This window comes from Mobula birostris, chromosome 5 (assembly GCF_030028105.1).
Source record: "Mobula birostris isolate sMobBir1 chromosome 5, sMobBir1.hap1, whole genome shotgun sequence".
Lineage (NCBI taxonomy): Eukaryota > Metazoa > Chordata > Chondrichthyes > Myliobatiformes > Myliobatidae > Mobula > Mobula birostris.
In genome coordinates, this window is record NC_092374.1 from 48,255,940 (window position 1) to 48,278,902 (window position 22,963).

The 22,963-nt window shown below is 42.4% G+C and overlaps 1 protein-coding gene across 2 annotated transcripts in view; it reads right to left on the reverse strand.

The window, feature by feature from the left end:
- The window catches only part of gldc (glycine dehydrogenase (decarboxylating)), a 210,133-nt gene that overhangs the window by 97,427 nt on the left and 89,743 nt on the right, over window positions 1–22,963 (reverse strand). For both annotated transcript variants that reach the window (XM_072257995.1, XM_072257996.1), the window contains one exon: window positions 3,053–3,217. In XM_072257995.1, coding sequence (XP_072114096.1) covers window positions 3,053–3,217 — 165 coding nt within the window. The remainder of the gene's footprint in view (window positions 1–3,052; window positions 3,218–22,963) is intronic.

Consider the following 22,963-nt stretch of genomic DNA (forward strand, 5'->3'; position numbering starts at 1 on the left):
GATATTATCCTGACGACCACAACCATCCACCTTATCTGTGTAAAGCTGCCCGACACCACAACAACCACTCATCTCCCGGAGCGAACACACCTGCCACTGTTGGTGAGTACTGTACACCAGAGGATGTTAACTTTTGTATGATTTATTACATTGAATATTACCTTAAATTGATTAAATATAATACACATGTTGTCTTGTAGTACTGCTTTTGTGTCGTATTGGTAGGAAAATGTGAATAAATTACAGATAAAACATATTTAGGAAGTCCTCTGGAATGCAGCTCTATTTTCTCCATTTAAATAATTATTCACATTATGTGTCAACTTCAAGGAACGTATCCCCGCATATAACAAGGATTGGGTGCAGTATATAAATTAAATATAGTTGAATTAAATTAAGTAATGCAAAAAGAGAAAAAAAATTAGTGAGGTAGTGTTCATGGGTTCAATGTCTATTCAGAAATCAGATGGCGGAAGGGAAGAAACCATTCTTGAATCACTGAGTGTGTGACTTCAGGCTCCTGTACCTCTTCCCTGATGGTGGTAATGAGAAGAGGGCATGTCCTGGGTGATGGGGGTCCTTAATGATGGTTGCCGTCTTTTTGAGGCATTGTTCACTAAAGGTGTCCTGGATGATGGGGAGGCTAGCACCCATGATCGAGCTGACTGAGTTTACACATTCTGCAGTTTATTTCAATCCTGTGCAATGATCCCTCCCCCATTCCAGACGGTGATGCAGCCAGTTAGAATGCTCTCCAAGGTACATCTGTAGAAATCCGCGACATACCAGATCCCCTCAAACTCCGAATGAAATGTAGCCACTGATGTGTCTCCTTTGTAACTGCATTGATATGTTGGGGCCAGGATAGATCCTCAGAGATGCTGACACCTAGTAACTTGAAATTGCTCACCATTTCCACTTCACTGAGGACTGGTGTGTGTTCCCTCATCTTGCTTGCTGTGACACCACTCAGCCAGCTGATCTCTCTCTCTCCTGTATGCCTTCTCATCACCATATTGTGAAACCGATAGCACCAGGTACAGTTAAAGTACAAGATCACCTATGTCAATCCCAACAACTGCTAGATGATGCATTTTCAGAAGTCAAATGGGATAGGACATCCACATTAAATGGTAGGGTACTAAGGACTGAGGAACAGAGGGAGCTCAAGATCCAAGTCCATTTTCTCCAAGAGCGGCAACACAGCTGGAGAGGAAGTGAAGAAGACATACGACATACTTATCTTCACAGGTCAGGGCATAGAAAATTAATGATTATGTGCAAATTCAAATAATGTTACCATTTGCCATGACATTGAGGACTCTGACAAACCTCCATTGATGTACAGTGGAAAACATTCTGACTGGTTGCATCAGGGTCAGGTATGGAAACTCCAATGAAAAGGAACAAAAGCCGCTACAGGGAGTGGTGGACTCAGACGTGTACAGCTCTTCCACTGTTGAGGACCTCACTATAAGAGGTGATGTCTCAGGACGGTAGCATCCATCAGACGAGATCTCCAACATCTGAGCTACGCTACTTCTCGATGTTGGCATCAGGGAGGAGGTACATGAGCCCGAAGTCAGATAACTCAAAGATCAGCAATAGCTTCTTTCCCACTTGAACTGCTCTCAAAAACCTTAACACTACCTTGGGCCATGCACTCAGAGGCCACTTTATTAGATACACCTCTACACCTGCTCGTTAATGCAAACATCTATTAAGATATTTATTGGCAGCAATTCAATGCATAAAAACATGCAGACATGGTCAAGAGGTTCAGTTGTTGTTCGAACCAAACTTTAGAATTGGGAAGAAATGTGATCTAAGTGACCTTGACTGTGGAATGATCATTGGTGCCAGTCGGGACGCTTTTGAGCATCTCAAAGTATCTCCTGGGATTTTCATGCTCAACAGTCTCTCTACAGTGAATGGTACGAGAAACAAAAACAAAAATCCAGTGAGCAGCAGTTCCATGGACAAAATCACCTTGTTAATGAGAGGGGTCAGAAGGGAATGGCCAGACTGGTTCAAGCTGACAGGAAAGCGATGTGTTGCAACAGTGGTGTGCAGAGGAGCCTCCCGGAATGCACAACACATTGAACCTTGAAGTGTATGGGCTAGGGCAGCAGAAAACCACAAAAATACACTCAGTGGCCACTTTATTAGGTACAGGAGGTCCCTAATAAAATAGCCACTGAGTCTATATATTTTTTTCTTTTTCTCAATCTTGCATAAGTGCTGTTATGTTTATTTTGCACACGTCGAAGTTCTGTATAATTTATGTTAATTTCAGTGCATAACCAACACTTAGGTGTATTCTGCCGAAATGTTTCGGCCCAAAACGTTGACTGTACTTTCTTTTCCATAGATGCTGCTTTGCCTGCTGAGTCCCTCCAGCTTTTGTGTGTGCTGCTTTAATTTAACTGTACGTTAACTTGCGTTTGTCTTTGTTTTGTAATGTAGTGTTGCTGATGTGCAATACTAATTTTCAAGGTATTTACATCCTGTATACGTACACATGCCTAATACGACAATAAATTTAAGCTTTTATCCAGCCCGTAATGTCACAGCATCAATCAAAAGAAATTGATGACCCACTCATCTATAACAAATGGATTAGCCTTTTCAAACCCTAATTTACTGCTTCAGGAAATCAACTATTTGAAAATGAATTATCAAGTCATACCCAGATAACAGCTATTGTAATACTCCTTTAATATAACACCATGGGAGTTCAGGTGCTGATAGGTGGTGTCAGGTGAGCAGAATTTATTCTATTTATAGTCCAACACACATTTAATTAACTTTTTTTTTTAAATAGTACACAGTGCAATAATAACTCTTCCTGTGCATCAGGTGAGTTTCAAGGGAGCACAGGTAAACCCAGGTGAGTTTCCAGGGAATACAGTTACCAAGATCCTGGTGAAGGGAAGGGAAGCACAGGGAATCAACATCTTGCAAGCTAGATATTGTACCAGTGGGATTTCTGAATAACTGGATAAGCAATGATCAGAGTTTTATTGTTGAATACACATTTAAACTGTAGTACCTGTGGCATAACTGCATCGCCTCAGCAGCAGCGGTTCCTTCATCCAACAAGGAGGCATTGGCCACATCCATGCAAGTGAGATCACACACCATAGTCTGATAATTGAGCAGGCTTTCCAATCTGCCTTGGGAAACTTCTGGTTGATAGGGAGTGTACTGGGTTACCCTGCAATGAAATTGGGAAAAAAAAAACACTCATGTTGGTTCTGAGATTTGAATCACATCTCTTCATAGTTTTTAACGTAAAGAGAATCGGTAAGTTTTGAGTTGTCAGGCCACTAGGTAGAATGAGACATAAACAACCTTTGAATACTTGGTATTGAGTTGAGTTTCTTGCTCCCAGTTGTTGATCCTGCTTGGAGGGGGAGTTGCCATGGAGCAGAATGACAAGACCGGTTCGGTAGAACATTTCTTGGGTTCTACTTGCAACACAAGAACATTTAATGTAGGTGCAGGAGTTTCAATGCCCCACCATTTGTTATAATCAGAGCTGATTGAACTTTGAACTGTACAGCACAGGAACAGGTCCTTTGGCCCAAGATGTTGTTAGTGCTGAGCTAATTAATCTCTTCAACCCATACAACGTCCGTTCTCTGCACGAAACAGAGCTGACATTTCAGATCCCATCATTTCATCCAGACATGGAAGCTTCTTTTGCCACATCAGGCTTCAGAGTGGGATGGGGAGGGATGGACACGAAAAAGTGAAACGTCAAAGGTGAGACCAGAGTTCTCATGGTAATATGCTGTCTACAAAATATCGAAAAACAGTGTATTATCTCTGTGATCGCTAGAGGCAGCTGCTATTAAAAGTTTGAAAGGTTGCATTTTAGAACATCAAAATGTGAATAAAAACGCTCAAACTTTAGAACCTCTGGACTCAATTTCAAGCACTCTTCATTTCATGTTCTTGATATTTATTGTTTATTTATTTAGTTATTTATATTTGCATTTCAACAGTTTGTTGTCTTTGGCACATGGGTTGAATGCCCATGTTGGTGTAATCTTTCATTGATTCTATTATGGTTATTATCCTATCATAGATTTATTGAGTATGCCTGCAAGAAAATGAATATCAGGGTAGTATGTGGTGACATGCAGTATAAGTACTTTGATAATCAAGTTACTCTGAAACTTGACCATTTATCTCATACAAAAGGCATCAGAAGAGCTTGCATATACAACCTTCTGGTTCAAAGGCAATAGTGCAACAACTCGCTATTCATAGTTGCCTTGTCGGGCTTATCCATACAAGAGTTGGGCTCCCATTTTTTCATACTAACTGTTCCACACATTTATGGAGCAATGCTACCCAAAACACTGATGGTACTATATACTGTACCCTCACAACCATACACAAACCTAACAATTTTACTTGTTTAATCAGATTCAAATATCATGCTAGCTGTAGTTCTGATTAGTTCCATTTCTTCCTTGGCAGCAGTTTCAATCGAATCCAGAACCAATTCCATTTTTTCTTACAACATCCACCCCACTGAGTCAATGCATGCTCTCAGAACAATCCTCACCTTCTACTTTCTTTCCTATGTTCTCCCACATGTCCAGTAACGACCCCTCATCTCCCATTTGACCTCATCATAAGGGGCAATATGAACCCAACAGCCTGTACCTTTGGGATGCAAAAGGAAACTGGAGCATTCAGACAAAACATACAAATTCCAAGCAGCCAGTAGTGGAAGTCAGGACTGAACCCAGGTCACCAGAGCTTTGAGACAGCTGCACAAGTTATTGGTCCCAATCAGTGGCGTATCTAAGGTATGGCAGGTGTGGCACGTGCTGTGGGCGCCACTTGAAGGGGGGGGGGGTGCCACAGATCTGTTTCTATTAAAGTCAGACAAGCCATCTTCGGATAGTGAAAAAAGAATTTTCTTCAGATGTATGATCTGTCTTTGATTATCATGGGTGAGAAGCACTAGGATGGCCTTATTTCAGAGCATTGTGTAAGAAGACCATGAAATGTTTCTTCACAAAGGAGGAAAGTGGAGCTGAAGGACGGAAGAGACGAAAGTTGGAGGCGGAGGAAGCCAAGAAGTCAAGCAAGCTCTTCACGCCCTTCTTTGAAAAGCCCAGAACAAGTAGATCGACACGTTCCATGGAGTCGCCTGCACCTGCTACAAGTTTGTTGGAATCCGAAGGTGGATCAAGTACAAATGCATCACTAGCCGAGGAGGAAGTCAAGTCAGATAAATCCGAGTATGACGAGATTAAGAGTGAGGTTGCCACAGAGAACGTAGACATGACAGGAGGGGAAGATGATGGTGGTGGTGGTGATGTTGAGTTTATTGACGAGGTTTTACCTGACAAGATTGAACCTGACAACACTGAACCTAGTGAACTGGATGGTGTCAAAGAGCCTCGGACTGTTATTTGGCGGGGATTCTGCAGAGAGCGCTCATGGAGTGAGGTCGCTTTTGGCTTTGCTCCATTCCTGTTATCTTTTTTTTAACCTATGATCTCCCTTACTTAACCAATTTTTACCTACACCAGAAGATTTATTTTATCTTATTGATTCTTTCTTGAACTGCAACTGTGGAATCTAAAGAAATGAGTACAAGATCCAAAACCAAAGACGGGAAAGATTCCAACGGAAATGGAGCAAAAAGAAAAGGTGATTCTAAACAAATGGAGCTACCCTATGATGCTATGATGAAGTTTTTCGTGGAAAAATTCGAGGAACGAAGTCAAAATCTATCTTAAAGCTTATCTGATAAATTTGAACAACAATGTCGAAGTCTTAATGAAGACTTAAAATCAATCACAGAAACTCTGAAATCCCTGGATTGTGAAGTCCAAGAACATCAAAGTAAAATCTCTGAACTGGATATTAAATCTCAGAAGACGGATTCAAAAGTCGAGAATCTGGAGCAGAATTTAGCTTCGACCATTAAATAACTGCAACATTTTAAATCCAAAGTTATCCATCTTGAAAATCGATCGAGAAAACAGAACTTAAGTATAATTGGTCTACCCGAGGATGTTGAGAATGGAGACCCTTCAATATTCTTTGCTCGACTTTTAAAGGATACGTTTAGTTCAGTATTTCCCAACGATCCTCCATTGCTCGACCACACCCATTGTATACCACGGCCAAAGCCGGTATCTGCCGAATCAAAACCGAGACCAAGTATTCTTCGTTTCCATTATGTTAATGTTAAAGAACATCTTCTCCAGGCTGCTCGTCGGCAAGGGATGATGAAATATCGGCAGCATTCCTTCAGAATAGTTCAAGATTACAGTCCCGAAGTGATGAAAGAGCCATTGGCTTTTAAATGTGCACAGGGCTCATATGTGCAAAGATAAATTATCTCGTTATTACTCTTATACAAATCCTATATGTGATAGATGTCATTCTAAGATAGCTTCTTTAACTCACATGTTTTGGTCATGTTGTTTGTTGAAAAAATATTGGAAAGATATTTTTGATACTATTTCAATGGTTTTGAATACAGACTTACAACCTCACCCAATTACTGCTATTTTTGGGTTACCAATGATAGAATCAAATCATTTAACCTCTTCAGCTCGTCAGATGATTGCATTTCTTATTTTAATGGCTAGAAGATCCATTTTGCTGAATTGGAAAGAGATTAACCCTCCTACTATATTTCACTGGTTCTCACAAACTATGTCGTGTTTAAATTGGGAAAAAATTAGAAGTGTGGTTTATGACCCTTCCATTAAATTCAAAAAGACTTGGAGGCCATTTATTCAGCATTTTCATATGAGGTAATTTGACCATTTCCAAACTTATTTTACTTCTCTGTAGTGTTGGTTGAGAGGAACGGAGTCATTGACACTAAGGTTTTCTTTTCTCCCATTTTTTATGATGTTAAAACAGCCCAGGTCTTTTTTTTTTAGTTTAGTTGATTAATTCTATTTAGATTAGTTTTTTTGGAGGGGGGGTTATTATTTTTTTTAAACTTTTTTTCCTTTTTCATGATTTTTGTCTAGATATTTCTTTTTGTTCTGTATTATTCATTGGTATCCTATATGATTGGGAGTTTTGTCAATTAAGTATTATTTGGTTTTATAATTACTCATGTTAATTATAACAATGTATTCTCAATAACTTTGTACTACTATTATGTCATGTTTATATTTTATGAAACTAATAAAAAGATTGAAAAAGAAGAGGAAATTGGGACATGGTCGTGGTGAGGACGTGACTCGCTCATGGCTGGTCTATTCTCCTTCTAAAAAGTCTGCATTTTGTGTCTGTTGTCTTCTCTATTCCCAGTCAGACCATCAATCCTCATTGGAGCAGGAAAGTGGATTCAACCAGTGGAAAGCACCTGAAAGGATTAGTGTTCATGAAAATGTCAAGAATCATCGGGAATGCTTCACACAGTGGAAAGAAATTTAGCTGGAAACAGAGGAGTTATTGACGCGCTATTTCAGTCACAAATTGAGAAGGAAAAGCAGAAGTGGTGTGATATCTTGACGAGAATCCTTCACCGCATAAAATACCTTGCAACTCAGAACCTGGCTATGCGAGGACACAGGGAGTCACTTCAGCTAGACAATGACTCCAATGTGGGAAATTTCCTTGGCTTACTGAAACTACTGGCCATCTTTGACCCTGTCATAAAAGAACACCTCACTCATTTGGAAAGTCATCCTGGATCCACGTCTTATCTTTCAGCGGGTGTCCAGAACAAATTCATCCACATGATGGTATCCACTGTTTGCCAGAGTTTACAGAGAAGCATTTGTAAAGCCAAATACGATGGTCTCATGTTCGACTAAACTCCTGATCAGGCACACCGCCAGCAGACGTCAGAAGTAGTGAGGCATGTGGAAGCTGATTTTGAGAAGAAAACAGTCTGTGTTAGAGAGTCCTTCCTTAGTTTTATCCAGATAAGCCAGAAGGATGATGAGAGCTTGGTTGAAGACATCTTGAAACAGCTAGAGACAGACGAAATGGAGCTACAAGCTTGTCGGTCACAGTGCTATGACAATGTGATAGCTGGACACAGAAGTGGTGTTCATCAAAGAATAAGTGAGAAAAACAACCTGGCAGTGTTTGTGAATTGCGACAATCACTCACTCAACTTGTTGGGTGTACATGCAGCCAAGCAGGATACGATGATGGTAACGTTTTTTGGAACTATCGAAGCTCTCTACGTGTTTTTCTCTCGTTCAACACAGCACTGGGAAAGACTCAAAAACGCTGTGCCTGTGGTTGTTAAGTCAGAGTTCGAAACCAGGTGGTGCAAGGACAGAGGCAGTGAAGCCCATCAACAAGTACCTTGAGGAGATACTTCAAGTTCTCTAGCACATGATAGACAATGAAAACGAGACCAGTGAAACAACAAGTGACGCAAGGCAGCTGTACAACCGCATGTTGAGTTACTATTTTCTGATTTTGCTAGAATTTTGGAAGAAAGTACTCATTCCCATTGACCATATTCAAAAGAGGCTGTAGGATCCTAGCATGAACTTCCACGATGCTGCCCTGGATTTGAAAGCCCTCCGAGATCATTTTTATGATGAAAGAGAAGTATTAGTCAGTGAGTCACTCGAAGAAGGAGTCAGTCTCTGTCAAGAATGGAATATTGTAAGTTGAAAGACGTCAGAGACGTAAGAAACGAATGACTGATGAGAACTCGAGAGACGCTGGGTTAACAGCTAAGGAGGAAATGGGAAGAGTCATGAAGGGAACACTCAACCATCTTCACAGAGAAATGGACGAAAGGTTCGCTCGTTTGCATGACACTGATGCCAAGTTTGGATTCCTTCTCGATGTCCAGAGACTGTGGTACGGCGCCGACAGTAATGACCTAAAGAAGAAATGCGAAAATTTGGGTGAATTGTACAGCTCTGATGTTGATGGACAGCAGCTATATGAAGAAATTTTGGATTGCAGAACATTGCTATCAAGGCGGGTCAACATGAAAATATCAAGACCTGAAGAGCTTCTTGAATTTATTGTTCAGTATGGAGATGAGAGTGCCTTCCCCAATCTTTGCATTGCTATTCAGATAACGCTAACCATCACAGTTTCCATCACCAGCTGTAAGAGATCATTCAGCAAGTTAAAGCAAATACTTTCGTATTTGAGAGCCTCCATGGGTCAAGGCAGACTCTGTGATCTTGCTCTGCTGAGTGTAGGAAGAGAAGAAACTGAAAAAAACTGACTTTGATCACATCATAGACCAATTTGCATCAGTGAAAGCAAGGAAGGTGCAGTTATAATTTTCATGTAGTGCCATAATTTGTTAATTAAAAGATTAATGAGTCTGACTTGTATTTTTGAGCTCACATTATGGTAAAGTTATCTAAAATATGGGTGTCAGATGTTTGGACAGGGATGCAATTTTAGTGCTTGCCATAGGCGCTATTTTCCATAGATACGCCTCTGGTCCCAATATCTCCCCGTGCAATTGGATCCCAGATTTCCTCACTTACAAACCCCAATCATTTCAAATTGGCAACAGCTCCTCCACAATCTCCATCAGCACAGATGCATCTCAAGGCTGTGTGCTTAGCCCCCTGCTCTACTTGCTTTGCACCTATAGCTGTGTGGCTAAACAAAGCTCCAAAGCTATTTTCAAGCTTGCTGACGAAACCACTGACGTAGGCCAAATCAAAGGTGGTGACGAATCAGCACATAGGAGGGAGATTGAAAATTTGGCTGAGTGGCATCACAACAACAACCTCTTATTCAATGTCAGCAAGACCAAGGGGCTGATCATTGACTTCAGGAGGAGGAAACCAGAGGTTCATGAACCAGTCCTCACAGGAGGATCAGAATTGGAGAGTGTCAGTGTTATCATGTCAGAGGACCTGTCCTGGACCCAGCACATAAATGTAATTATGAAGCAAGTATGACAGAGACTAGTTGGCAAAGACTAGGCTGAGATCTATAACCTTGACATTCTTCGATAGATGTATGGTGTGAAGTATATTGACTGATTGCACCACAGCCTGATATGGAAACACTGATGTGCCCTTGAACAGAAAACACTACAAAAAGTAGTGGATACGGCCCAGTCCATCACAGGTAAAACACTCTCCACCATTGAGTGCATCTATACAGAGTACTGTTGCAGGAAAGCAGCATTCATCATCAGTGGCCCCATCACTCAGGCCATGCCCTTTTCTCACTGCTGCCATCAGGAAGGCGGCACAGGAGCTTCAGGACCCACATCACCAGGTTTAGGAACAGTTATTACCTCTCAACCATCAGGCTCTTGAACCAAATGGAATAACTTCACTCAGCTTCACTTGCTGAATTACCGAAATGTTCCCACATCCTATGGACTCACTTTCAAGGACTTTTCATCTCATCTTCTTGATATTTATTGCTTATTTATTATTCTCTCTTTATTTTTTACTTGCACCATTTGTTGCCTTTTGCACACTGGTTAAATGCCCACTTTGCTGCAGTCTTCCATTAATTCTATCATGGTTATTATTTTATTATGGATTTACTGAGTATGCCCAGAAGAAAATGAATCTCAGGGTTGTATATAGTGACATATATGTACTTCTATAATAAATTTACTTTGGCCAAACCTATAGGGTAAAGGAGGCATATGGTATGCTTGCCTCCTTTTTCTTCGGCAGTTGAACGGGGCACGACTATGCAAGCGCGTGTAAGTCAGACCATGAGGCAGCGGGAGTATTTAAAGGAGAGCAGTTTAATGGAGCGGGCGACGGAGTAGAGGGTGACAGAGTAGGAAGGCTTTGGCTCCTGAGGCTTCGGCCAGCAGAGGTTGATGAAGAGCTTCACTCCAAGTGAGGTAAGACTGGGTAAGTTCCTTTAATAAATTGAATTAGCAGTTAGGGCAGTTGAGTGCTCTGTTTGCAGGATGTGGGAAGTCAGGGCGAGCACAATCGTCCCTGATAACTACAAACGTTTGTACATCTGCGAAATGGTGCATCCAGCTGCAGCTCCTGACAAACAGAGTCAGGGAACTGGAGCTGGAGCTGGATGAACTTCGGATCATTCGGGAGGCAGAGGCAGAGGCAGAGATAAACAGGAGTTACAGGGAGATAGTCACCCCTAAGTGTCAAGAGACAGGTAGCTGGGTGACTGTCAGGAGAGGGAAGGGGAATAGACAGAATGAGCAGAGCACCCCTGTGGCCGTTCCCACCAATAATAATTACATTGTTTTGGATACTGTTGATGGGGACGACCTACCAGGGACAAGTTGCAGTGGTTGCGTCTCTGGCACCGAGATGGGACCCTCAACTCAGAAGGCAAGGTGGGAAAAGAAGAGAGCAGTAGTGACAGGGGATTCGATAGTTAGGGGGACAGATAAGAGGTTCTGTGGAAGAGATTGAGAATCCCGGATGGTCTGTTGCCTCCCTGGTGCCAAGTTCCGCGATATCTCGGATCGAGTTCTCAGTATTCTCAAGGGGGAGGGTGAGCAGCCGGATGTCATGGTCCATGTAGGGACCAATGACATGGGTAGGAAGCGTGACGAAGTCCTGAAAGGTGAGTTTAGGGAGTTAGGTGCCAGGTTAAAGAACAGGATCTCCAGGATAGCAATCTCAGGACTGCTACCAGTGCCACGTGCAGGCCGGTTTAGAAATAGTAAGATAGCGCAGATAAACAAGTGGCTGAAGACATGGTGCAGGAGGGAGGGCTTCAGATTCATAGATAATAGGGCAGTTTTCCAGGGAAGGCGGGACCAGTTCCGGCAGGACGGTCTACATCTGAACTGGAGGGGGACAAATATTCTTGCAGGTAAGTTTGATAGAGAGGCTCTGGTGGATTTAAACTAGATAAGGAGGAGGGAGGGGAACCAGAGTGTAGGAACAGGTGTAGGGAAGACGGAAGAAAAAGAAAATAAAGTTGTTTGCACAGTTAGTGATCAACAGAGAGTAAGAGGTGGAAAAATTCTTAAATGCATTTATTTTAATGCTAGGAGCATTATAAGAAAGGTGGATGAGCTTAAAGCATGAACTGATACCTGGAAGTATGATGTGGTAGCTATTAGTGAAACATGGTTACAGGAAGGGTACAATTGGCAACTAAATATTCCTGGATTTAATTGCTTCAGGTGTGATAGAATCGGAGGGACAAGAGGGGGAGGTGTTGCATTGCTTGTCAGAGAAAATATTACAGCAGTGCTCTGGCAGGATAGATTAGAGGGCTCCTCTAGGGAGGCTATTTGGGTGGAATTAAGGAATGGGAAAGGTGATGTAACTCTTATGGGGGTGTATTATAGACCACCAAATAGGGAGTAAGAATTGGAGGAGCAAATTTGTAAGGAGATAGCAGATATTTGTAGTAAACACAAGGTTGTGATTGTAGGAGATTTTAATTTTCCACACATAGACTGGGAAGCCCATACTGTAAAAGGACTGGATGGTTTGGAGTTTGTAAAATGTGTGCAAGATAGTTTTTTGCAGCAATACATAGAGGTACCTACGAGAGAAGGGGCAGTGTTGGATATCCTGTTAGGAAATGAGACAGGTCAGGTGACGGAGGTTTGTGTTGGGGAGCACTTCGGGTCCAGTGATCACAATACAATTAGTTTCAGTGTAATTATGGAGAAGGACAGGTCTGGACCCAGGGTTGAGATTGTTGAATGGAGAAAGGCTAACTTTGAGGAGATGCGAAAGGATTTAGAAGGAGTAGATTGGGACAATTTGTTTTAGGGAAGGATGAAATAGAGAAATGGAGGTCCTTAAAGGTGAAATTCTGAGAGTACAGAATCTTTATGTTCCTATTAGGTTGAGAGGATAGGTTAAAAGTATGAGAGCCATGGTTTTCAAGGGATGTTAGAAACTTGGTTCGGAAAAAGAGAGATATCTACAATAAATATAGGCAGCATGGAGTAAATGAGGTGCTCAAGGAATATAAAGAATGTAAAAAGAGTCTTAAGAAAGAAATTAGAAAAGCTAAAAGATATGAGGTTGCTTTGGCAAGTAAGGTGAAAATAAATCCCAAGGGTTTCTACCGTTATATAAATAGCAAAAGGATAGTGAGGGATAAATTGGTCCCTTAGAGAATCAGAGTGGGCAGCTATGTGTGGAGCCAAAAGAGATGGGGGAGATTCTGAACAATTTCTTTTCTTCAGTATTCACTAAGGAGAAGGATATTGTATGGTGTAAGATAAGGGAAATAGGTAGGGAAGTTATGGAAACTATGATGATTAAAGAAGAGGAAGTACTGGAGCTTTTAAGGAATATAAAAGTGGATAAGTCTCCGGGTTCTGACAGGATATTCCCTAGGACCTTGAGGGAAGTTAGTGTGGAAATAGAAGTGTCTCTGACAGAAATATTTCAAATGTCATTAGAAACAGGAATGGTGCTGGAGGATTGGCGTATTGCTCATGTTGTTCCATTGTTTAAAAAGGGTTCTAAGAGTAAACCTAGCAATTATCGGCCTGTGAGTTTGACGTCAGTGGTGGGTAAATTGATGGAAAGTATTCTTAGAGATGGTATATATAATTACCTGGATAGACAGGGTCTGATTAGGAACAGTCAACATGGATTTGCGCGTGGAAGGTCATGTTTGACAAATCTTACTGAATCTTTTGAAGAGGTTACTAGGAATGTTGATGAGGGTAAAGCGGTGGATGTTGTCTATATGGACTTCAGTAAGGCCTTTGACAAGGAAGGTTGGTTAGGAAGGTTCAATCGTTAGGTATTAATATTGAAGTAGTAAAATGTATTCAGCAGTGGCTGGATGGGAGATACCAGAGTATGTGGTGGATAACTGTTTTGTCAGATTGGAGGCTGGTGACTAGTGGTGTGCCTCAGGGATCTGTACTGGGTGCAATGTTATTTGTCATATACATTAATGATCTGGTTGATCGGGTGGTAAATTGAATGAGTAAGTTTTTTAAAAACTTCTTCAACTGCAAGAAGAACGAGACTGCGCAGGCGCGTGACGTAAAAGGACAGCGCAGAGAGTTTAAAAAGGAAGGTTGCTTCCAATGGCTTTCTTTTGGATTGGGACTACAGAGTGGCGTGGGAGCTAAATTCTGAAGGAAGGCAGCTCTTTTAAAAAAACTTCGTGTGCAAGGACGAGACTGCGCAGGTGCATGACGTAACAGGATAGCACGGAGAGTTTAAAAAGGAGACCACCCTATACAGCAGGCAGCTGTCGGAGCAGGCAGCGGAGTGAGCGGTAGCAGAGTGTAGGGCTTTGGCTTTAACGGGCTTCGGCAGTAAACGGGAAGAGGTGAGAATGAAGCACCAACTCTTTTTTTTCTCTCCCCCCCTTTCGCAAATCAGCCCGGACAGACAGGAACAACAGGGCTCTCACAGCTAACGGTACAAGCTAATGGTTTAAAAAGTTCGTCTGTTTGGTGAGGTAAATGGGTGAGTAGACTTAATTTTCCTGTTTCGTTCCTGTAGAGTTAGATAGCATGCCTGCAGGGTTTGTGCTTTGTTCAGGGTGTCAGATGTGGGAATCCTGGGAGACCCCCAGCCTCCCTGATGGCCACACCTGTGCCAGGTGCACCGAGATGCAGCTCCTCCGAGACCGTGGGTAGGGATCTGGAGCTGCAGCTTGATGACCTACTGCTTAACAGGGAAAGTGAAGAGGTGATAGACAGGAGCTACAAGGAGGTAGTCATACCTAGGCTACAGGGGTCAGAAAACTGGGTCACTGTCAAGAGAGGGAAGGGAAATGCCTGGATAGTGGAGAGCACACCTGTGGCTGTCCCCCTCAGCAACAAATGTCTTGTTCTAGATGCTGTTGAGGGGGATGACCTAACAGGGGACGCCCACGGTGACCGGGTCTCAATGAGCCTGGCGCTGTTGTGCAGGAGGGAAGGAGGGAGAAAAGGAATGCGGTAGTCATAGGGGATTCCATAGTCAGGGGAACGGACAGGAGATTCTCTGAGCCTGATAGAGATACCCGCATGGTGTGCTGCCTCCCAGGTGCCAGGGTACGGGATGTCTCGGATCGGGTCCAGAATATTCTGAAGGGGGAGGGCGAGCAGCCAGTTGTCTTGGTACATGTTGGTACCAATGACATAGAGAGGACAAAGAAGGAGCTCCTGAAGAGAGATTTCTGGGAGTTAGGAAGGAAGCTGAGAAGCAGGACCTCCAGGGTAGTAATCTCGGGATTGCTACCTGTGCCACGTGCTAGCGAGGGCAAGAACAGTAGGATCAGGCAGATGAATGCATGGCTGAGAGACTGGTGCAGGGGGCAGGGCTTCAGATTCTTGGATAATTGGGATCTCTTCTGGGGGAAGTATGACCTGTTCAAAATGGACAGGTTACACCTGAACCCGAAGGGGACCAATATCCTGGTGGGAAAGTTTAATAGAGCTGTTAGGGAGGGTTTAAACTAATTTGGCAGGGGGATGGGAATCGGAATGATAGAGTGGAGGAAGGGGAAAACAGAAATAAATCTAAGATAGTGAGCAGTAAAGATGTCAGGAAAGACAGGCAGAGGATGGGGCAAATTTGTTGCCATTGGGATGAGTTGCAGTGCAATAAAGTTGCAGTGAAATCAAAGCAAAAAGTACCAAACACTGGTCTTAAGGTGTTATACTTAAATGCACGCAGCATAAGGAATAAGGTGGATGATCTTGTCGTACAGCTACAGATTGGCAGGTATGATATTGTGGCCATCACTGAGACGTGGCTAAAGGATGCATATCTCTGGGAACTGAACGTCCAAGGATACATGGTGTATCGGAAGGATAGGAAGGTAGGCAGAGGGGGAGGCGTGGCTTTATTGGTAAGAAATGATATTAAATCATTAGAAAGAGGTGATATAGGATTGGAAGGTGCAGAATCTTTATGGGTTGAGCTAAGAAATCGCAGGGGTAAAAGGACCCTGATGGCAGTTATTTACAGTCCTCCAAACAGCTGCAGTGATGTGGACTATAAATTACAACATGAAATAGAAAAAGCTTGTCAGAAGGGCAGTGTTATGATAATTGTGGGGGATTTTAACATGCAAGTGGACTGGGAAAATCAGGTCGGCACTGGAACTCGAGAGAGAGAATTTGTAGAATGTCTGCGAGATGGCTTTTTAGAACAGCTTGTTGTTGAGCCCACTAGGGGATCGGCTGTACTGGATTGGGTATTGTGTAATGAACCGGAGGTGATTAGAGAGATTGAGGTGAAGGAACCCTTAGGAGGCAGTGATGATAACATGATTGAGTTCACTGTGAAATTAGAAAAAGAGAAGCCGAAATCTGATGTGTCAGTATTTCAGTGGAGTAAAGGAAATTACAGCGGCATGAGAGAGGAACTGGCCAAAGTTGACTGGAAAGGGACACTGGTGGGAAAGACAGCAGAGCAGCAGTGGCTGAAGTTTATGCGAGAAGTGAGGAAGGTGTAAGACAGGTATATTCCAAAAAAGATGAAATTTTTGAATGGAAAAAGGATGCAACTGTGGTTGACAAGAGAAGTCAAAGCCAAAGTTAAAGCAAAGGAGAGGGCATACAAGGAAGCAAAAATTAGTGGGAAGACAGAGGATTGGGAAGTTTTTAAAAGCTTACAAAAGGAAACTAAGAAGGTCATTAAGAAGGAAAAGGTTAACTATGAGAGGAAGCTAGCAAATAATATCAAAGAAGATACTAAAAGCTTTTTCAAGTATATAAAGAGTAAAAGACAGGTGAGAGTAGATATAGGACCAATAGAAAATGATGCTGGAGAAATTGTAATGGGAGATAAGGAGATGGCGGAGGAACTGAATGAGTATCATGCATCAGTCTTCAATGAGGAAGACATTAGCAGTATACCGGACACTCAAGGGTGGCAGGGAAGAGAAGTGTGCGCAGTCACAATTACAACAGAGAAAGTACTCAGGAAGCTGAATAGTCTAAAGGTAGATAAATCTCCCAGACCAGATGGAATGCACCCTCATGTTCTGAAGGATATGCTGTGGAGATTGCGGAGGCATTAGCGATGATCTTTCAAAAGTCGATAGATTCTGGCATGGTTCCAGAGGACTGGAAGATTGCAAATGTCACTCTGCTATTTAAGAAGGGGGCAAGGAAGCAAAACAGAAATTATAGACCTGTTAGCTTAACATCGGTGGTGGAAAGTTGTTGGAGTTGATTGTCAAGGATGAGGTTACGGAGTACCTGGAGGGATATGACAAGATGGGCAGAACTCAGCATGGATTCCTTAAAGGAAAATCCTGCCTGACAAACCTATTACAATTTTTTGAGGAAATTACCAGTAGGCTAGACAAGGGAGATGTAGTGGGTGTTGTATATTTGGATTTTCAGAAGGCCTTTGACAAGGTGCCACACGAGGCTACTTAACAAGATAAGAGACCATGGAATTACGGAAAAGTTACACACGTGGATAGAGCGTTGGCTGATTGGCAGGAAACAGAGAGTGGGAATAAAGGGATCCTATTCTGGTCGGCTGCCAGTTACCAGTGGTGTTCCACAGGGGTCTGTGTTGGGGCCGCTTCTTTTTACATTGTACATCGACGATTTGGATTATGGAATAGATGGCTTTGTGGCTAAGTTTGCTGATGATACGAAAATAGGTGGAGGGGCCGGTAGTGCTGAGGAAATGGAGAGTCTGCAGAGAGACTTGGATAGATTGGAAGAAGGGGTAAAGTAGCGGCAAATGAAATACAATGTTGGAAAGTGTATGGTTATGCACTTTGGCAGAAAAAATAAACGGGCAGACTATTATTTAAATGGGGAAAGAATTCAAAGTTCTGAGACACGACGGGACTTGGGAGTCCTCGTACAGAATACCCTTAAAGTTAACCTCCAGGTTGAGTCAGTGGTGAAGAAGGCGAATGCAATGTTAGCATTCACTTCTAGAGGAATAGAGTATAGGAGCAGGGATGTGATGTTGAGGTTCCATAAGGCGCTGGTGAGACCTCACTTGGAGTACTGTGGGCAGTTTTGGTCTCCTTATTTAAGAAAGGATGTGCTGACGTTGGAGAGGGTACTGAGAAGATTCACTAGAATGATTCCGGGAATAAGAGGGTTAACATATGAGGAACGTTTGTCCGCTCTTGGACTGTATTCCTTGGAGTTTAGAAGAATAAGGGGAGACCTCACAGAAACATTTCGGATGTTGAAAGACATGGACAGAGTGGATGTGGCCAAGTTGTTTCTCATGATGGGGGAGCCTAGGACGAGAGGGCATGACTTAAGGATTGAAGGGCGCCAATTCAGAACAGAAATGCAAAGAAATTTTTTTAGTCAGAGGGTGGTGAATCTATGAAATTTGTTGCCATGGGCAGCAATGGAGGCCAAGTCATTGGGTGTATTTAAGGCAGAGATTGATAGGTATCTGAGTAGCCAGGTCATCAAAGGTTATGGTGAGAAGGCGGGGGAGTGGAACTAAATGGGAGAATGGATCAGCTCATGATAAAATGGCCAAGTAGACTCGATGGGCTGAATGGCCCACTTCTGCTCCTTTGTCTTATGTCTTATGGTATGCAGATCTTACTAAGATAGGTGGAGTTGTGGATAATGAAGTAGGCTTTAAAGCTTGCAGAGAGATTTAGGCCAGTTAGGCCAGAAAGATGGCAGATGGAGTTTTTTTAATGCTGATAAACGTGAGGTGCTACACTTTGGTAGGACTAATCAAAATAGGATACATGGTAAATGGTAGGGCCTTGAAAAATGCAGTAGAACAGAGGGATCTAGGAATAGTGGTGCATAGTTCTCTGAAGGTGGAATCTCATGTGGATAGGGTGGTGAAGAAAGCTTTTGGTATGCTGGCCTTTATAAATCAGAGCATTGAGTATAGTAGTTGGGATATAATGTTGCAATTGTACAAGGCATTGGTGAGGCCAAATTTGGAGTATTGTGTACAGTTTTGGTCACCGAATTATAGGAAAGATGTCAACAAAATAGAGTACAGAGAAGGTTTACTAGAATGTTACCTGGGTTTCATCACCTAAGTTACAGAGAAAGGTTGAACAAGTTGGGTCTTTATTCTTTGGAACGTGGAAGGTTGAGGGGGGACTTGATAGAGGTATTTAAAATTATGAGGGGGATAGATAGAGTTGACGTGGATAGGCTTTTTTCATTGAGAGTGGGGGAGATTCAAACAAGAGGACAAGAGTTGAGAGTTAAAGGGTAAAAGTTTAGGGGTAACATGAGGGGGATCTTCTTTACTCAGAGAGTGGTAGCTGTGTGGAACGAGCTTCCAGCAGAAGTGATTGAGGCAGGTTTGATGTTGTCGTTTAAAGTTAAATTGGACAGCTATATGGATAGGGAAGGAATGGAGGGTTATGGGCTGAGTGCAGGTAGGTGGGACTAGGTGAGAGTACGAGTTCAGCATGGACTAGAAGGGCCGAGATGGCCTGTTTCCATGCTGTAATTGTTATATGGTTATATGTCAAGGCATTCAATAAAAGAGTTGGGATGTTATGTTGTAAACTTACAAAACATTGTTTAGGCCATACTTAATTATAATGTGTGCAGTTCTGGTTGATATACTATAGGAAAGACATGTTCGTGCTGTGGAATTGTGCAGAAGGGATTCAAGAGCATGTTGCCTAGATTGAAGGACTAAAGTTATGGGGATCCATTAGATTGAAGGGGCTTGTTTTCCCAGAACTCATGGAATGTGAGTGGTGTCCTGACAGAAGTATGCAAGATTATGAGAGGCACACATAGGGTAGATAAGTCAAAATCTTTTGTCCCCCCACAGTAGGGGTATCATTACAAGAAGGGTTTGCTTTGTAGTGAGAGGAAGGAGTACTAAAGGTGTTTTGAAAGGTAGTTTTTGTTTTTGCACAGTGGTTGATATCGGGAATTCATTGCCAGGGGAGGTAGTTAAGACCACAAGACGTAGGAGCAGAATTAGGCCATCTGGCCCACTGAGTTTGCCCTACGATTCAATCATGGCTGATCCTTTTTTTTTAAATCTCCCCCTCAACCCTAGATCCTGGCCTTGGCCCAGTAACCTTTGATGGCATGTTCAATTAACAACCCTATCAATCTCTGCCTTAAGTACACCCAACGACCTGGCTTCCACAGCTGCGATGTACAATTCAATGACCACTTGAACCACCACTGTGCTGGTCAGATCAACTATCAAATATGTTTTCCTTATATGAGGGGTGATTTATAAGTTCTTCGCTAAGGTAGAATGAGTCATTTTTAGAAAACCTAGCACATTTATTTTTCAACATAGTCCCCTCCTACATTTACACACTTAGTCCAGCTTTCGTGGAGCATACAGATCTTGGGATCTCCAGGAGTATCCAGAGCAGGTGTGATTGATAAGTTTGTGGCTTAAGGTAGAAGGAGTTGTTATACAGCTCTCGTTACATGCACATGCAGTTCCAAGCCTTGAGTGATTATGCAGAATGTTTGAAGTTAATAATTCATCCCCTTCTACCTTAGACCACGGACCTATCAATCCCCCCAGATGAGTTATTAACCTCAAACTTTCTGCATAATCAAAGAGTTGACATGCATGTGCATGTCACGAGAGCTGTATAACTCATCTCCTTCTACCTTAGGCCATGAACTTATCAATCACCCTTGCTGTGGACACTTTCTGAAGGTCCAAGATCCGTATGCTCCACGACCGCTGGACTAAGTGTGGAAGTGTAGGAGGGGACTATGTTGCAAAATAAATATATGCCAGATTTTCTAAAATTGACTCATTCTACCTTAGAACTTATGAATCACTCCACATATAAAACCTCACTGCTGCCACTCCTCACTCCCAAGCCTAATTACTGCCAAAATCAGCAGAGATACTGATTTACTATTAAATACAAGCACACTAACCCCCTCAGGGCAAGACATGAGATAATTAAGTGTACAATTATACTCCGGAGTTGAGCCGAGGTAGCCAAGTTTATCTACGTGCTTCATGACCATCTTCCAAACTCCTGCCTGGGGAGTGACTTGGATCCACTCCAATTTGCCTACCATCGCAACAGGTCAACAGCTGCTGCCATTTCATTGACTCTTCACTCAGTCCTGGAACATCGGAGAGTAAAGAAATATCTATCAGAATGCTCGTTGACTGTAGCTCAGCATTCAACACCGTCACCCCTCGAAACTAAGCTACAATACCATCTTGTTCAATGAATCCTCCATTTCCTCATTTGTAGTCTCTACATCAACAAAACTAAAGAGCTGATAACTGACTACAGCAGGAGGAAACCAGAGGTCCTCATCAGAGGACTGGAGGTGGAGAGAGTCAGTAACCTTAAATTCCTTGACGCTATCATTTAAGAGGATCTGCTGGGGGACCAGCGTGTAAGTGAATTACAAAAAGGCACAGCAGCACCTCTACTTTCTGAGAAGTTTGTGCAGATTCAGCATGTTATCTAAAAGCTTGACAACCTCCTATTGGTGCACAGTGGCAATTATCCTAACTGATTGCATCATGGCCTTGTTTGGAAACATTAGTGCTGAAAAATGGAGAAGCCTACAAAAAGTAGTGGATACAGCCCAGTCCATCCCTAGAAAAGCCATCTGCGCCATTGAGCACATCTTCAAGAAAACAGCATTCATTATCAAGGACCCCCACCGGCCAGGCTATGCTCTCTTTTTGCTGCTGCCATCGGGAAGGAGGTACAGGAGCCTTGGGTCGCACACTGGGGTTCAGGAACAATTATTACCCCTCAACCATCGGGCTCCTGAATCAGTGCAGATAATTTCACTCACCTCAATAATGAACTGATTCCACAACCTATGAACACTTCAACTCATTTTCCCAGTAATGCTTCGTTTGCACAGTGTTTGTTGTCAGTCTTTCTGTGTAGTTTTTCCTTTGCACTGAGAAACGCCCAAAATCAATCTCAGGGTAGTGTATGGTCACATACATGTACTTTGATAATAAATTTACTTTGAACTTTGAAGTTGATTCTCATTCTGTGCCTTTGATCTCAATTTCTGGAAATCTCGCAGAAGGAAAACTAAATGACCAAATATATTGAGGGGAGTCAGGAGTTGAATGAGAGGGAGCTGAATTTATTTATGAAGTCCAATTTTGTCATCTCATTGAATAACTCCAAGTGGGCTTGGTTTTTGTCTGATTTAATTACCCCACTTAGCATGCATCAATTAAATGCGATAATTACAGTCCCAGTGATTGAAGTTTATTTTCAAAAGTTATTTTCACACACCCACTGTCATTCTTTTTACTTTAGATTTCTAGCATCTAAAGTATTTCTAAATTATGGCAAAAATGTGAACCATTTAACCATCAATCTTTCTGACATTTTCACTTTAAATATTCCTCAGCCCAGTCTGGGTAACTGACCCACATAAGGGGATTCCTGGTGACCAGTTGTCACTGCAACACATTTGGTAGTATATGCAGCTCAGAGACAAGATCTTGTGGATTACAGTTTAATACAAGGAATTAATCACATAATCTTGGCAGACATTCCAAGTGCTGCTCATGGTAAAACAGCCATATCCTAGGTGCCATTCTTCCAGCTGACACATCCAGTTTAGAGTGTATGTGGGTTACATATAGGTTCCATCTTTACAATGTCCATAAATCAATTGTGCCCCTATGTCAGAAGGGTGGTGAAGGTGGCATTCGGCATGCTGGCCTTCATCACTCGGTGCTGAGTAAAGGAACTGTGAGGTTATGTTAGTTACGCAAGATGTTGGCAAGGCTCCACTTAGAATATTGGAGTTTTGGTTGCACCTTTATAGGAAAAATGTTAGTAAACTAGAAAGAGTGCAGGTAAGATTTATCAGTTGGTGCCTGGTCTTGGGGGCCTGAGGTACTAGGAGAGGTTACATAGACTCAGACTTTATTCCCTTCAATGTAGGAGATGCAAGACAAGGTTGTGTTCTTTCGCCCGACCTATTCAACATTTAGAATGGTCATAGTCATACTTCATTGATCCTGAGGGAAATTGGTTTTTGTTACAGTTGCACCATAAATAATTAAATAGTAATATGTAAATTATGCCAGGAAATAAGTCCAGGACCAGCCTATTAGCTCAGGGTGTCTGACCCTCCAACGGAGGAGTTGTAAAGTTTGATGGCCACAGGCAG